This window comes from Rhinolophus sinicus, linkage group LG02, assembly GCF_036562045.2.
Source record: "Rhinolophus sinicus isolate RSC01 linkage group LG02, ASM3656204v1, whole genome shotgun sequence".
Lineage (NCBI taxonomy): Eukaryota > Metazoa > Chordata > Mammalia > Chiroptera > Rhinolophidae > Rhinolophus > Rhinolophus sinicus.
This window is the reverse complement of record NC_133752.1, coordinates 33,907,617-33,922,905: the sequence shown is the minus strand read 5'-3', so window position 1 is coordinate 33,922,905 and position 15,289 is coordinate 33,907,617. Positions and strand designations below refer to the sequence as shown.

Genomic DNA, 15,289 nt, shown 5'->3' with positions numbered 1-15,289 from the left:
CATGTGGGATTAGTAGTACTAGAGAAATCTGGACTGGAAATAGAGATTTAGGCTATATCAGTTTACTGATCATATTTGAATTCACGGGACTAGATGAGTTTGCTTATAGAAGGAAAGCATGAGGTTAGAGAGTAGGTCTTTCTAGCGAGGACACAAAGCAGACAGTAGATTATTGATCCTCATTCAAGTTTTAACACTAAATAGTTACACCTTTAACTTTACTCACATACTGATTATTTTGTCTGGGCTTTTCTGACTACATAGTATCTTTATGTCTTTTAAAAATTGAGTCTAAATATAAGAATTAATGCTAATAAAACCAGATTTTGTTGGGCACTACATCACAAGGTAGTTGGATAAGCCTATTCTATTTAGGATATTATCTTCAGCCCCCGTTTCACATACTGCCAAGAAGGAAGGGTTGTGGAAATGAAATGAAAATTTAAAAATATGAATAAAACAAGATATAAATTTTAAGTAAAGGAAATCTAAGAAAATATTCCCTACATGCACAGTAAAGATTTTTCTTTTTTTAATTGGTGAGGTCAGAAACTCTCCTTTTTATACATTAGCACAGCTCAGGTAATACATCACAAATATCTAATGTTGCATCCACATCTTCTCCAAATTGGAAAAAAAAAAAAAAAGTTTTGCCCATCATACATATAGGCTTCCACTCACTATATTTCTTCTACTTGGAAATAGCAAATCAGCTATCCATATCCACCTAAATTGCTCAGGCGAAGCCAGTCACAAAACTACATTATTATATAATTCCTTTTATGTGAAATTCAAGAACCTGCAAAACAAGACAAAATAATGGTAGTGGGGTGTGGTAGGGTAGGTAGTAGGTGGATGTGGTTACAAGGGGTACAAAGAAGCTCTCCGGGTGTTGGATATATTCTATATATATTGATCTGGGTGGTGGTGACATCAAATTGTACATTTGGCACGAGCATTTAACTATGTTATTGCTCTTAACTGAGGTATACATTTTTAAATTCCTTTAAAGAAAAACTTCTTAGAGGCCTTAGGAATCTCAAACAGCACAGCTTGCTTTGCCCTTGTCAAGACTACAAAGCCTCTAATGAAGAGACAATTATTTAGTGGCGTTCTCCAAGCTTTTCTTCCCCTAATGTGTCAGGCTCCCAACCCATGCCTACCTCATTTCTATGATCCACAGAGATTAACGAAAACCACCAACAGAACAGTCCAGAGGACTGGGATATTTGAGATCATCATAGTCAAGAAAAACAAGCTTCAGGGCCCTTCTTCCACGATACCAAAAGTAAGCTCCCAAAAGGTAATTGAAAGGAAATCTTAATGTAAACACCAACCTTTTAATCATCACTTTGTAAATCACTTCTATATTGTTCAAGCTCATGAACATGAACCTGTATTATATGAAGAATAGAATTTCCATTGTAATGGTACTTTGATAATTTTGAACAGGATAAAATGACAGATAATCAGCTTATCTAGATTCTAATTAACTTTCTTACTGATGGCTATTTTTTTAGTGACTGACAATCACAAATATTAGTCCAGAGAGTGGAAAATTGCTTTAAAAAAATTCCTTCCCTTTCTCACTTTAAAATGAAAACGCCAAGGGAAAAACAAAAAATAAAATGTATGTATTACAACTGGCTGTTACATTAACTCATATAAAATGAAAACTGGACCATGCGCAGGTTCGTTGGTACTATACGAGTATGTTGCTGGCCAGTAAGGTTCAGCACTGTAATGAGACACTGAATTAACATATCACACCACATACACAACACGCAAGCAGCAAGTGCATGCATTACTTCGGATATTTGACTTTGGCAAAAGTATGAAACAAAGTCATGTCAAGGGAGGTGTTTCAAGCGAGTGAAGCTGTCTCCTTACATCCTTCAAGTTTTTAAAGATGTTAATAAAAATAACTAAAATGGAAAGATCTTCACGGATACTTTACATTGTAGCAAAAGCCCTGCAACAAAATATAAAGGAAACCCGACGGTTTTACATTCGCTAACACTTTCCCAGTTTTAGTTAACCGAAAAAAGAACTGATCTGCAGAAGGAACTGAAAATATTTAAGGAAGTACTATCACGGGTCTTGACTGAGTGGCAAAAAGCTCGGGGCCTCGGAGCAGGGTTGCACGAAATTGCCGAGGGGCAGAGCTGTAGCAGCCCCTAGTTTAGGTAGACTATTTTAACTTCTTTTTAAGAGACCTGACTTGTAGGGATGAGGGAGCGAACTTAGACACCGCTAGGGTAGAGGTGGATGGAGGTCCTCTTAGGTGAACATGTAACCCTAAGGCCACGGCGCCCAACCTGTAGGAAGAAGAGGCCAAGAGGAAAAGGGCCGAAGTAAACAGAGATGCCAGGAGAGATCCACTTCTGAAAGGCCCTTTCCGGTTACAAAGCACTCTCACATGCTTTATCTCATCGGACACAGCATCCTTTCTGCTGGCTTCCGGCGTCTACAGACGTAAAAGGACCAACGCGAAGGCACTCTTCAAAATCCAGACCCAAAGGGGGCCCGCTACCCACCCGTCCCCGCAGCTCCGGAGCCTGCGGCCGCCCGCGCCCCCTAGGCGTCCACCGGGCGCGCACGTCACTCGCTCGCTGCCAATCGGCGCCGGGCAGGTCACCTCTCGTCCCGGGACTCGCAGCCCCGCCCGCCGCCGCTGCCGCCGCCGGGGCCCGGACTTCAGGCGCCCACCGGTCGCCTCCGCTCTCGGCGCAGGCGCGGCAGCTCGGCTGGAGAGGGGCGGGGGCTTGGGAGAGGAAAGGACGCCGCCGGCAAGGATGGTGCTGGAGAGCGTGGCCCGCATCGTGAAAGTGCAGCTCCCCGCATACCTTAAGCGGCTCCCAGTCCCCGAGAGCATTACCGGGTTCGCCCGGCTCACAGGTAATCCCCACTTTCATGCAGTCCCCATCCTCGCGCGCTCCCCAAGGCGGGGTCGGGGTGGGCGTGTGTGCGGGGGTGTCCAAAAATTCTTGGGCCAAGGGGCGGAGCGGAGCCTGGCGAGTTGGCGCGTGACCCCGTGACCCTGCGCGCGGAGGCTGGTGGGCGCGCGCCGGCGCAGCCGCGGTGGAGCTCGCGTGATGCCCGCTCTCGGTAGTTGGCAACACCGGGTGCTTGGCTTCGTCGTTATCTCCGGTGTCTTTTCGCGGACGGAGACCAGATTTTTCCATAGAAGGTGCTGAGCTGGGGGCGCCTTCATCTCATCCATCTTCATCGCTCTCTGCAGTGTGCTTGTTTGTTGTAAAGCACGATAAAGCATTATCCAAGGCGCTGCGTATCCGGCAGGCTCAGTTCTCGGCTGGATTTTACCCACATTTGTTGTGGGTGTGAGTGGGTGTGTGGGACAGAAACACAGACATACGCATAATATGTATATGGCCGTTTTATTTAGTAACAGAACTAGAAAATAATCTCTATTCCCATAGGGGCGAGATGACCTATCATGGGGGCATTTGAGGTCACCTCCGTTACTATGAGCTTGGAGAAAGTTGGGCTAACTCGAGTTGGAGGAAGGATACATTAGCCAGAATGTCTTCAAAGACTAGTGTGATGGACCAAATCTTAGAAAATGAAATTCAATAAATATAGGTAACGTTCTGTACTTAAGATCCCTCCTTTACAGAAAAAGAGCCCACAATTTAGGATTTCATATCTAGAGGATGAAAATTTCCAGAATGCAGTCAACACTTGGAAAATGTCCAGTTCTAAGCATTACAGTGTGCGTGGGATATTTGTAAACCAGACTCAGATTGATTACGATGGTAAGGGGCAGTCTGGAGATGTATGGTAGCTTACTTAAAATACAGCATTTGAAAGACTAGAAGATTTATTTTGTATAGACCAAAAGACAGAACTAGGACCAGAATAGTGAAAGTTATTTGGAGATAGATTTCAGCTCCAGTACGAGGACGTTTTGAAATTTTTTTTTTTAAATTAAAGAAAATTTACCTCAAACAAATTAGGGTGCTTTGGGAGATAGCCCCTCTTGGAGATGAAAAAAAAAATGTCTGGTGGGGATAGATTTAGACGGGTAAACTAGATGACTGTTCCAAATCTAGAGATTCTTTGAATTACGGACAGAGACAGTTGCCCTGTTGACAAATGGATTGTGAAATTTTGACATTTTAGATTTTAAAGCATTGGGTAGAAAGCTCGTAACTGAGTAGAAAGCATGATAACTGAATAATAAATGTTAAAAAGAAACATCTAAACATCATAAGCCACATAAAAGTAACAAAATGGAAAAACTGTTTCAAATTGAAATCTTTTAATCCTACCAGTTTATTCTGATAGATTTGCAGGAATTATGTAAAATTGACTTTTTTCCCCTTATCATTTCTTTTACTTACTTTACATATTTTAATATATTCCTCATCTTGTTCTAACAACTATATGATCTTATTTTAGATTAACATCACAATAGGCCTACCCATTCCCCTGCAGCTGGAAATTCGTAATGTTTATATATTTTGTGATTTTAATGTTCACTGGTAAGTAGGCCTATACCAATACCAATTATTATTATTATTTTTCTCTTTTGAATTATACCCTTAGATGTAGTCACTAAAATAATAATACCAGGTCAAAATGATTGATCATTTTGTGATATTTGTTCCTGGTTGCCAGCTTACTTTTTAATAATTTGCATAAATTACTGAATTTTTAGCAGTCAAAAAAAAATGTCCCCTTACTCCCACCCAATCCAATTATATTAGTTTTAATTTTCTGTAACTAGAGTGTAGTTGAAGCAGATTAGAAAGTATGATATTTCACTTAGTGGCTAGGAGATTTTGGAAGTTTTGGTTTTTTTTTAATTGAAGAACCCTGCTGTCAACAAATACTTAATTCCTATTAAAGGCATTAAGGAAACAAACCATTTTCCCCTTACATCAATAATATATAGTAACTTCCTCTTCGAAACTGTTAAATTTTTAATGTGAGGACTGATTCTCAGAAATAATGATAACTCTGATAAACAGTGTTACACATTTAAGTTCCATTACATGTGTCTACAATTTAGTTCTCATTGCATTGCTTATTTGTTTAGGAAACATTAACATGTTTGTAATAATTACTTTATGAAAAAAATGAGACAGGTTTTTTCACACTGTAGCAGTTTCAAAATCTATTTTGAAGCACTATGGAGGAAAAACAACCAATTTCTACCCTGAATCTCCTTTTCAAAACATAATATTTATAATATCTAATGACATTTGTCTCTCTTGAATGAGCGTCTTATAGAATCCATGCTTAGATTTTGTTGAAAGAAAGTTACCTGGAAGATAACTTTTTAGCAACTGTTTAAAATGTCTAGGAGACCAAAAAATATACTCATTTTTTTAATCGTTGACAATTAGAGCAAAAAAAGGCACAGTTCCACATTATTGTTGCCTGTTTTTCCTTCCCTATTTAGCTCTAGGAAATTTTTTTAAAACAATCATCTCTCTCATGATGACTTTACATTCTTAGTATAACACTTGGAGATCCTTAATTACTGTACAATACTTACAGACAATCCTTATCTATTAGAAACAACTTATCTTAGTTTAGGTCACATTTTTAAGAGTGAGGCTTTTGAGATGAGTTAGTATGATTCCCACCTTTGGAAGTGTAGTGTATTCTAATACTTTGACCTTTAAAAAAGCTTTCCCTGTCATATGAACTTTCAAAATAGAACAACAAAAAAATCTTCCTATTTTAAACTCAGAAAATCATTTACTTCTAGATTTAAAAGCTAGCTATGTAACTTTGAATATAGTTCTTCCCCACTTGAACTAGTTTGCTTCTTTGAAATGTAATGGTTTTGCTCTTAAAGACAAATAATATTTTCCCCAGAGAAACACAAACATGTCAGAGCTGACAAATTTAGGGGCATTGCGTCCTACTTTGAAATGAGTCAACAAAATGTTGCCTAACTGGGCACCTTTTCAATGGATTGAACGTTGAGGTCAGTCAGTTCCATCTTTGACGTAACTGCAGCCAAAAATGCATCTCTTTCTTTCTCCACCCCCTGATATTCTCTCACACTTTTATCTTCAAATTGTGGCTTGCCTTCTAAAACCCTTGATACTTGAGGCACCTTCTTGCCTTAAGTGAAACAAAGCTTTCCCTGAGGAAAGCACTTCTCCCCGTAGCTCTCTCAGTGGTGTCTTTTTCTATCCCTCCTTGTCTTTGTGGGATGAGAGAGCAGACACATTGGGCATCTTTCAGGCCCTGCAGAGCTACTTCCACACTGGAACTGTTTCACTCTCTTTCAACAAAAACTATGTCTTTTACCATCTATCAGTGTACCTCTTGGCTGTTATCTGTTCAACTTTAGTCTCTCCATTACATTTTTTAGGGATGTTGACACCTCATATTTTTCCCTTCTACAATACTGAACTTTCTTTTTCTGCTTAAAGCTGCCCTTATATTCTGTTTGTTTGTTTTTTTAATTAGAGGCCAGTATCATCATACATCCAGATAGTGAAACCAGAAATCTGGGAATCATGAAGGATCTCCACTACCTCCATTTACCTCATGCTCCATACTTAATCACCAAATCCTATTGATTTGACTACCTGAGTTAGTGTTTGTTTCAAGGTGAGTGAGGGTTGATCACAGACCTACCCCAGTGAAAGCTATAGACTGTTTCCTCAGAAAATGTGTGCACTCATACACATACATTGTTCTAGGGAGTATTAGGGGATCCATTTGTCCTCTTTTTGCCTTAGTTTCAGCTCACATTTTTTTCTAGGTTATTTCAGTGGATTTCCAACAGGTTGTCTTGCCTCTTAGCCTCCCTCTCTGCTCTTCCTTATGTCTCTCCACTAATCCATCTTCCATCTGATATCAGTGTGATTTCATAAATGAACAATTTTCCAGTTACATAAATATTCAGATATTTCAGTGGTTCGCTTTTGTATCAGAGCTTTTCATAATCTGGCACCTGCTCACTTCTACAGCCCCTCTCCTTTCATTATATCCCAGCAATACCACAGCACTTAGTTTCCCAAACTTTTCATGTATGTTGTATCTCTGTGCCTTTGCCTATGGTGCTTTTCCTGTGTGGAACGTGCTCCTCCTATCTGCCTAGGGTCCCCTCCTGTACTCATTCATCTTTCAGAAACCTGTTTAGGTGTCAAATGCTCCCCATAAAGTCTTTGCTCATCCCTGCAAAGAGTTAATCATTTCTTCCTCTGTATTGCTTATTTATGATTATACATACTACACAGTACTGTAACCCTTTATAGATCTATTCCATACAAGATGGAAAGCTCCTTCTTCTAAAATGTGTGCCCTATAAGAACAGGGACCGTATGTAACTATTAGCTTGTGTCCCCAGCACTTAGTGCAGTATTTGGACTATGGCGGGTACTTGTATTGTGGAACAAATGAATGAATTATTGTTATTCCTATTTTACAGACCAGAGAAACCTGATTCCAAGTCTATGAAAATCTGACTTATACAACAGATAAACTGGGAATTAGTTATGTATTTGAAATCCTGCTCTGTACCAGGCACTGTACGAAGCACTGGGTACATAGGGACAAATAAGACAGCTGCTACACTTGCATTTAGCACAGTTTCTTCACATAGTAGTAGGCACTTAATAATTATATAGTAAATAATTATATAGTAAAAACGTTGACAACAAATTCTTTATTCAGATTTCTTCATTCAGAAATATTTATTAAGCACTTAAATTGATGAACAAATGCAGAAAAAGGGGATTGTACAAAAGCAGTGTCTAGAGTGATGGAAATGCCCTAGATTTTGTTGTAGGTGGTGTTTACAGGTCTGTATAGTTTCAAAGTTCATCAAATTGAATACTTAATACAAAGCTCGATAGGCTGAACTGTAAGTTACACCTCAATTTAAAATAAAATAAATTGAGCCAAGCAGTATTTAGGCACTGAGGCTACAGTAGTGACTCAGACATCTTGTAGATCTTCTGTTATGATTGGGGTACGTGATGGCCGGGTACAGCCGTTAAAATGCATATTTCCAAAGGATACTAAGGAATTGGGAAATGTTTCTGATATAATATTAAGTGAAAAAGTAGGATGCAGAATGTATATACAATATGGTCTCAATTTCGCTTTTTGTTTTTTTCAGTATTTAAAGCATACATAGTTATACACCAAAAAACCCCCCAGAATTACAACAAACTGTTACTGACTCATGACTGGGGGGTATTGAAAGTTATTTTATTTTTTATACTTTTCTAAATTTTTACAAATAAATGCTATTTTTGATAAATCCTAAAACAACAAAAATAAAAAATATACTGTACAAAATATATATTAGGTTGGTACAAAAATAATTGCGGTTTCTGCAATTATTTTTGTACCAACCTAATATTATACCTAACAATTAGTAAGTAATAGTTTTTTCTTCACAGTATCTAAAATATCTGCAATAGCTCAACATGTATCGAATGGGTTCATAGGAAAACGCTGGTCTTAAAAGTTTTTTTAAAGTTTCTTGTTTGATTTTTCTGTATTTCATATTTCTTCACTAAAAGTCAGCCTTAATAAGTAAAATGATTTCTAATTGAGCTATATAGGTTGTATCATTTTCCTTTATAAAACTTTTCTGTAGTTAAATTGAAGTTTATCATTAAAAAGCAGATGGTACTAAAACTGTTATATAAATTACTCCATTGTAGGAGATAATAGTACCTTTATATATATATGTAATATATGTAAATTATATATATATATACCCTTTATATATATGTAATATATGTAATATATATATAAAGGGTATATATATATTACATATATATAATATATATATATATTATATATATATACACATCGTGTTTCCCCAAAAATAAGCCCTAGCCAGTCAATCAGCTCTAATGCGTCTTTTGGAGCAAAAATTAATATAAGACCCAGTCTTAATTTACTATAAGACCGGGTCTTTAATATAATATAGTATAGTATAGTATATATAAAATATAATACCGGGTCTTACATTAATTTTTGCTCCAAAAGATGCATTAGAGCTGATTGTCTGGCTAGGTCTTATTTTCGGGGGGAGAGAGAGAGGAGAGAAAGAGAGAGAGAGAAAGAGAGACTGACTAGTGTTTTTACCAAGGAAGTGTCAGAAGAGCAACATTTTCTGAAGTAGATTTTAAATAGTATTAATACCATTTATTTCCTGAGATTTGTGGGTTAAGATAGGAAATGCTAAACTTAAGAATATAAGTTAAGGATTTCATCTTTACATTCTCATTCATTTACTTTTTGACTTGGAGCATTTAACCTCTTGTGACTTTATAATTATTTAATTTACAGTATACTATGTAATGTTATTCTACATTCCACAAACATTTATTGAATACTATTTTAAGACTATACTGGCTGTTGGGGACAATTGCAATCTAATATATTAATTGCCTGATCTAGAAGGTAAGCGTAAATGAATAATTACAGTACAATGTGATGAGTGAGAAAGGAATTGACATTTATGCTCTACATTATTCATTCAGTAAGTCACTCATTAAACATTTCTGAGGTATCTGCTTTGTTCCAGGAGAGTAGTACATAGCTCCTTTTCTTACAGGCCGACAGAAGAAACTTTATAGATAACAGTAGTGTAATAAAAGAATCTTGAGGAAAGGGGCTTGAAAGCACAAGAGGAAGTGATTAATTTTGCTTTGTGAAATCAAGAAAGACTTCTGGAGGAGAACGTGTTTGACCCCAGTCTGAAAGAGTTTACACAAATGAGTCATATATCAGAGGGTAGGAAGGCATGGCAGACAAAAGGAATAGCTTATGCAAAAAGCACAGGAAGGCTGCTACTAGGTAAAAGCTTTGGATGGTTTTAAGTACATGCGAGACGGAATGTTTGTGGGAGCGGAAACTGTCACATTAGCCCTGCCACGCTATACAGTTAGTACTTTATGGAAACAATGGTCTCCAGCAGCACCATCTAAGAAACTCTGTGATGATGGAAATGTTCTCTGTGCTGTCATATACAGCCACCGGAGGCTATTGAGCTGTTGAAATGTGACTAGTGTGTCTTAGAAACTGAATTTTGAGTTTAAATTTATTTAAATTCAAATAGCCACATCTGTATTTTAATCATATTTTTTACTTTCTATATTTTGACTCTGACATCTTGGGGGGACTTGCTGGCCCTGGGGAACCTGCCCCTCCCAGGACTAGCTAATTCCTAGAGATAATAAACAACTTGCTTGTAGAGCTCACTTTTCATATGCAAATCAACCAATCCAAAGCCTATACCTCAGCCAGCTCTAACTCTCACCGCCAACAAGGATTTTTCCTGCCCTAAATCACCCTGGGCCAGGTATGAAACAACTAAGAAACATCCCTATAGCTTAGAGCCCACTGAAAATTTTCAAGCTATCCAATCCTAAACTGTTTACCTTGTCTTACCTTGCCATTCCTGGAAACCACAATAAAGGCTTCTGCCCACTTTTTTCCCCTCTCCTTCCTCCTGACCAACTCTGGTATTTTCCCATGTAGACTTGCATGGCATATTGTCCCCTCCTCCTGGGAACTGTAAGTCACACTTTTCTTTCAAGGCAGTTCTCTCTGTGTCTGTCATCTTACCATATCTGATTAAACAAAATCTTGGGTACAAATCAAAACACTGTGGCTATTGGCTACTATATTGGACAGCATAGATCTATAGATAGCCCCCACGCCCAAGAAACTGCTTTTGTTATTCCCAAAACGTTAATTCATTCTAAGTATCTATTTGGAGTGTGTTCACTTTGGTTATGAGAATAGAATAGCCAGCATGACAGATAAGATCCTTAAAAGCTTCATTCTAGTGACTAAAAGATGGTATCCCCCCAGATTTCTACCATATGGCATTGTCAAGTTGAGTTGTCAAAATATTTTTTCAAGAGTTGCTACCATCTCCAGAATCTCTTATTAAAAGCTAACATTTATTGTATATCTTTTCTGTGCCAGACAGTCATATTTGTAGGTGCTATAGATAAATGTTTAATTTAGAGTTCATAACAAACCTTTGGCATGGTGTATCAAAAATAGTTTCATTTTGGAAGAGTTGGTATTAAGCTAATCTTTCAGTAGTTGAATAGAAAGAACAATTATATCTGGAGTGTAGTTTTACCAAATGAACAGATAAAGTTTTAAATCTGCTGGATTTGATCCATGGTGATTTAGAACAAGCTGTGGACCTACTGTCCTGGACTAAACCTGTTTAAGTTACAGTTTACCCACGTGAAAAATGGGAATAATAATGGTGCCTACCAAATACAGTTGTTTAACACAGTTAAATGAGATGATACAGTCTTACTCTTACCATAATCTATTATCATGAACATTTATTAGTATGCCTTTACATATAATCTTCAGTTTTTCTCGACTAAGCTATTTCTACATAGTGCTTAAGGTATCAAGGAGGTCCCCAGTGAAGGATGTCAAATGATAACTATTTAAGGACAGAAAGGATTGCCCAACAGAGCCCAACAGAGGCAGGACATGAGCCAAGCTGACATTTGATAAATACATGTTGAAATGTTTATCTTGGTTTCCTGGTGTGTTTGTTTCTACAGGCATAGAGACCATTTCATTTATATCACTTATGTTCCCTATCCCCCAGGGCAGTGCTGAGTACTAGAAAGGCATTTAATGAACACTTACGGAATAAGATGTAGCTAACAATGAGAACATTCAGTCTATGAAAATTCAGTTCTTTAAAAATAGTAGCTTTGACACAGCATGTAGGTGTTTCCTTAGGAATCACTGTCCCTTACCAAAAAGTGTAAATTAAAGCATTGAAGACATGTTCTGTCTGAAATTATAAATCAATGGTAAAATATTTACAGATATTCTGTTTTATGGTTTTAGACATGGAAATATTTTCTAAACCTATGAAATATATCACACATTGAATTTTGTTTATAATTATGGTGATAATTCCTGAACTGAAAATAAAGGTAAACACAAATATACTTAGGATACTGAAAGAGGATATTTGATATAGGACCTATTTCTGAAAATTTTGTTTTCCATTTCACAAGTCTCAAGTTAGCCCACAAATGAAACCAGGTGGTCCTAGGTATATAGGTGGCTGATATGTTAACTTATTCACAGTTTTACAGATGAATAGTTGAGAAGTGAAAGTGAGAAGTAAAGACTAGATAAAGAATAATCTCAAAGATAAGACGTGCAATGTGAGTTCTATTACAAGAGCACTGCCGACTAACAAATCCCCATGTTCAGTTTCAGAATGGCTTCGGTTGTTGCCTTTCCTTGGTGTGCTTGCACTACTTGGCTACCTTGCAGTTCGTCCATTCCTCCCAAAGAAAAAACAACAGAAGGATAGCTTGATTAATCTTAAAATACAAAAGGAAAATCCCAAAGTGGTGAATGAAATAAACATTGAAGATTTGTGTCTTACGAAAGCAGCTTATTGTAGGTGTTGGCGTTCTAAGACGGTAAGATGTCCATTTATACATACACTAAAATTTTGTGCAGTTAAAATTGTTTTCCTTCTTAAATCCCCAGTTTTGAGGTTCTGTGAGATGAGAGATGTTCCCATAGTAGTCAGTACTGAAAGTCTGTATTTCTAAAGTGTGCATTTTATAAGCAATACTACCTATATTAAAAAAGTTAGAGCAGCAAGGAAAGGTAGACATCTGATATTTTCACTGTGTTCAGCAGTTAGCTAGACTAACATGTCGTTTAAAATATACCTGTTATGAGAGAGGATGTAAGGCTTAGTGGAAAAGAGTTTAAGCTTTGGAGTCCGAATAAATTGTGTTCAAAGCTGATGTCTGTCACTCATGCTATGACTTTGGGCAAGTTACTGAATCTTTAATCGCTGATCTTCAGGGTTGTTTTTTTTTTTTTTAAATCTGATAATATACCAACATCACAGGCATTTTTGAGAATTTAGTGAGATGATGTGTGTGTACAGTGCGTTATAGTGTGAGCTATAATTATGGATGATTTTTAATGTGGAGATTAAAAAGGAGGAGTTTGGAGTGCTAAGTATTATAAGTAGTTGATGAGGTCTGTTTTCTTCTACTACTTGGATCATAGGTTATTTGAGGTTTTAAGTGTAATAATGTTCATTACAGCATCCTCTGTAATAGCAAAATTTTAGAAACAATCTAGAATCTGATAATAGATGAATGATTCATACAAATAATACAAATGATGGGATATTAGGAAGCTACTACAAATCATGTTTTAAAGAATATTTAATGACTTGAAAGCATGATGTAATACCAGTAAGACAAGCATATTTCAGTGTGATCCCATTTTGTTTTAAAATGGATACACATAGTAAATGCAGAGGAAAGATATACTAAAAACTTAATTATTATTACCTATGAGTGAATCTTTTTAAAATATTTTTTAATATTTTCAAAAATGTTATAGTACACGTTTATAGTAAGAAAACATTATGAAATAATATATTTTGACTTTAAATTACATTCTTTTAAAATTTAAATAAGGGAATAAAATAGGTGAGCACAAATTTAGAGCTCCACAGAGAACAAGAGCTTATTTTGATCCCCTTTTAAACCTATTTTATTGACTCATATGGAATTGTACAAAGCTTATTTAAAATCTATACCAAATAATGAATTAACTGCTTAAAAGTTAGATTTGCTGTGGTAATGGGATATAGTTTGGTTAGATGTGGACTATATCTATACTCAGGAAAGCTAGCTGATGGTTTATTTATTTTTTTTCAAAGTAATGTGCCTTCTTTATTTGTAATGAGCATTTTACAAATATTTCTACTTACTGAATCATTTAAAAATAACACTTGTAATTATTTTTCCTTTCTAGTTTCCTGCCTGTGATGGTTCACATAATAAACACAATGAATTGACAGGAGATAATGTGGGTCCACTAATACTGAAGAAGAAAGAAGTATAATAGTAATGAATTAGGATTGAATTCAATTGTATGCTGTAAAATCTTATAACAGTATTTTTTTCATTCTTTGTGTATAGATCTTTCAAACGGTGGTCTTAATTATTAATACTGGTTAAATAGTTATTTCTGCCAACTTCTTTTCTTGCTACACTACTGTTTATATTTGATACTTCGTATCTTCAGTCATTTATATAGAAATTACTATATAAAAGTGTACAACCCTTTCATTCTAACTTCAAAGAGTTAATGTATCTTCCTACAAAAAAACAACACTTCTGATTTTAATTAATTAAGAAAAATCTTAAGTTTTTGGCCATGGGTCTAAAACTCTTTATTTGAATATCAATATTTTCAATACTTAAATTTTTTCTCCCTACACTATTAAAGATATTATTTTTCAGTTATCTTCTGTTCTGATCATTTGCAGTGATTTTTTTTCTTTTTCAGCCTTCAACACTCCATTCTTTATAGATCACTAAGAAAATTATTGCTCTCAAGAATTACTTGAGTTTTCAAAGAGATAAACCCTTTGCTTTATAGAGATTGTTGTCTAATAAATATGTTTCCCAGTTTCAGAAAAGACATGAATTAGATATAAAAAGTTCCAACAAGGAACACTTATTTACACTGTAAAAGTTTTGTTTACTTTGCAAAAGGCTTGTTTGTATGTTCATGGATGTTGTGTATATGTATAGTGAGCTGTTTGACTCAGTGACAGCATGGGTGGGGTGACAAGAACACTTACAGCTAAACTCATGAGCTGCTGCAATTTAAAGGTCAATTAGAAATAAAGCATATCTGAATTTATATTAAAATAATAAATAGTTCAGTGGTCAAAATTGTGTTTATATGAACATTTTCCTTTTTATAATAGTGTAAACCCTACAAAAAGTTGCAAAATAAACTTACTGGAGAATCTTTAAAACTTTTGCAACTTTTTAGCCTAAGAATCTGTTTAGTTTCATTTCATATTACAAGCTATCCTTATGTCTGTCCGTTAAAGGTAGAATCCAGTAGGTTCACTCTGCCTCCATTATAAATGAAGAAGGTACATGAGGCAGACATATGTAATTATTCTTTCCATCATATTCAAAGCTAATAGTTATTGACCACTTATATGTATGTACCAGCCACTGCACTAAGCATGGTACTTGGATTTTTAATTTATTACATGTAATGTCAACAGTTTCTGTTGTGTGATTTTTTTTACTTTCTCTTGACCAATAGCAGGAATTTTAGAGTTAGAAATGTAGTTGTGGTTTTGAGAAGTTTTACAAGCTGTATGTCCTAAATTGTTGCTTTTTCCTCTTCTCACCTGTGAGAATGGACAAATACAACATTGCTTTCACTTTGGCTCTGGTATTTTTTCCTGAGATCTTTTCTTCAACACTCT

General features: G+C 36.1%; 1 protein-coding gene across 1 annotated transcript; it reads left to right on the top strand.

The window, feature by feature from the left end:
• Positions 1 to 2,673: 2,673 nt before the first annotated feature.
• Positions 2,674 to 15,249, top strand: CISD2 (CDGSH iron sulfur domain 2). Its single transcript, XM_019738910.2, has 3 exons — positions 2,674 to 2,898; positions 12,226 to 12,440; positions 13,807 to 15,249. Exons 1-3 carry the CDS (start codon positions 2,796 to 2,798, stop codon positions 13,894 to 13,896), a joined length of 408 nt encoding a protein of 135 aa, XP_019594469.1. The 5' UTR covers positions 2,674 to 2,795; the 3' UTR covers positions 13,897 to 15,249.
• Positions 15,250 to 15,289: the final 40 nt, after the last annotated feature.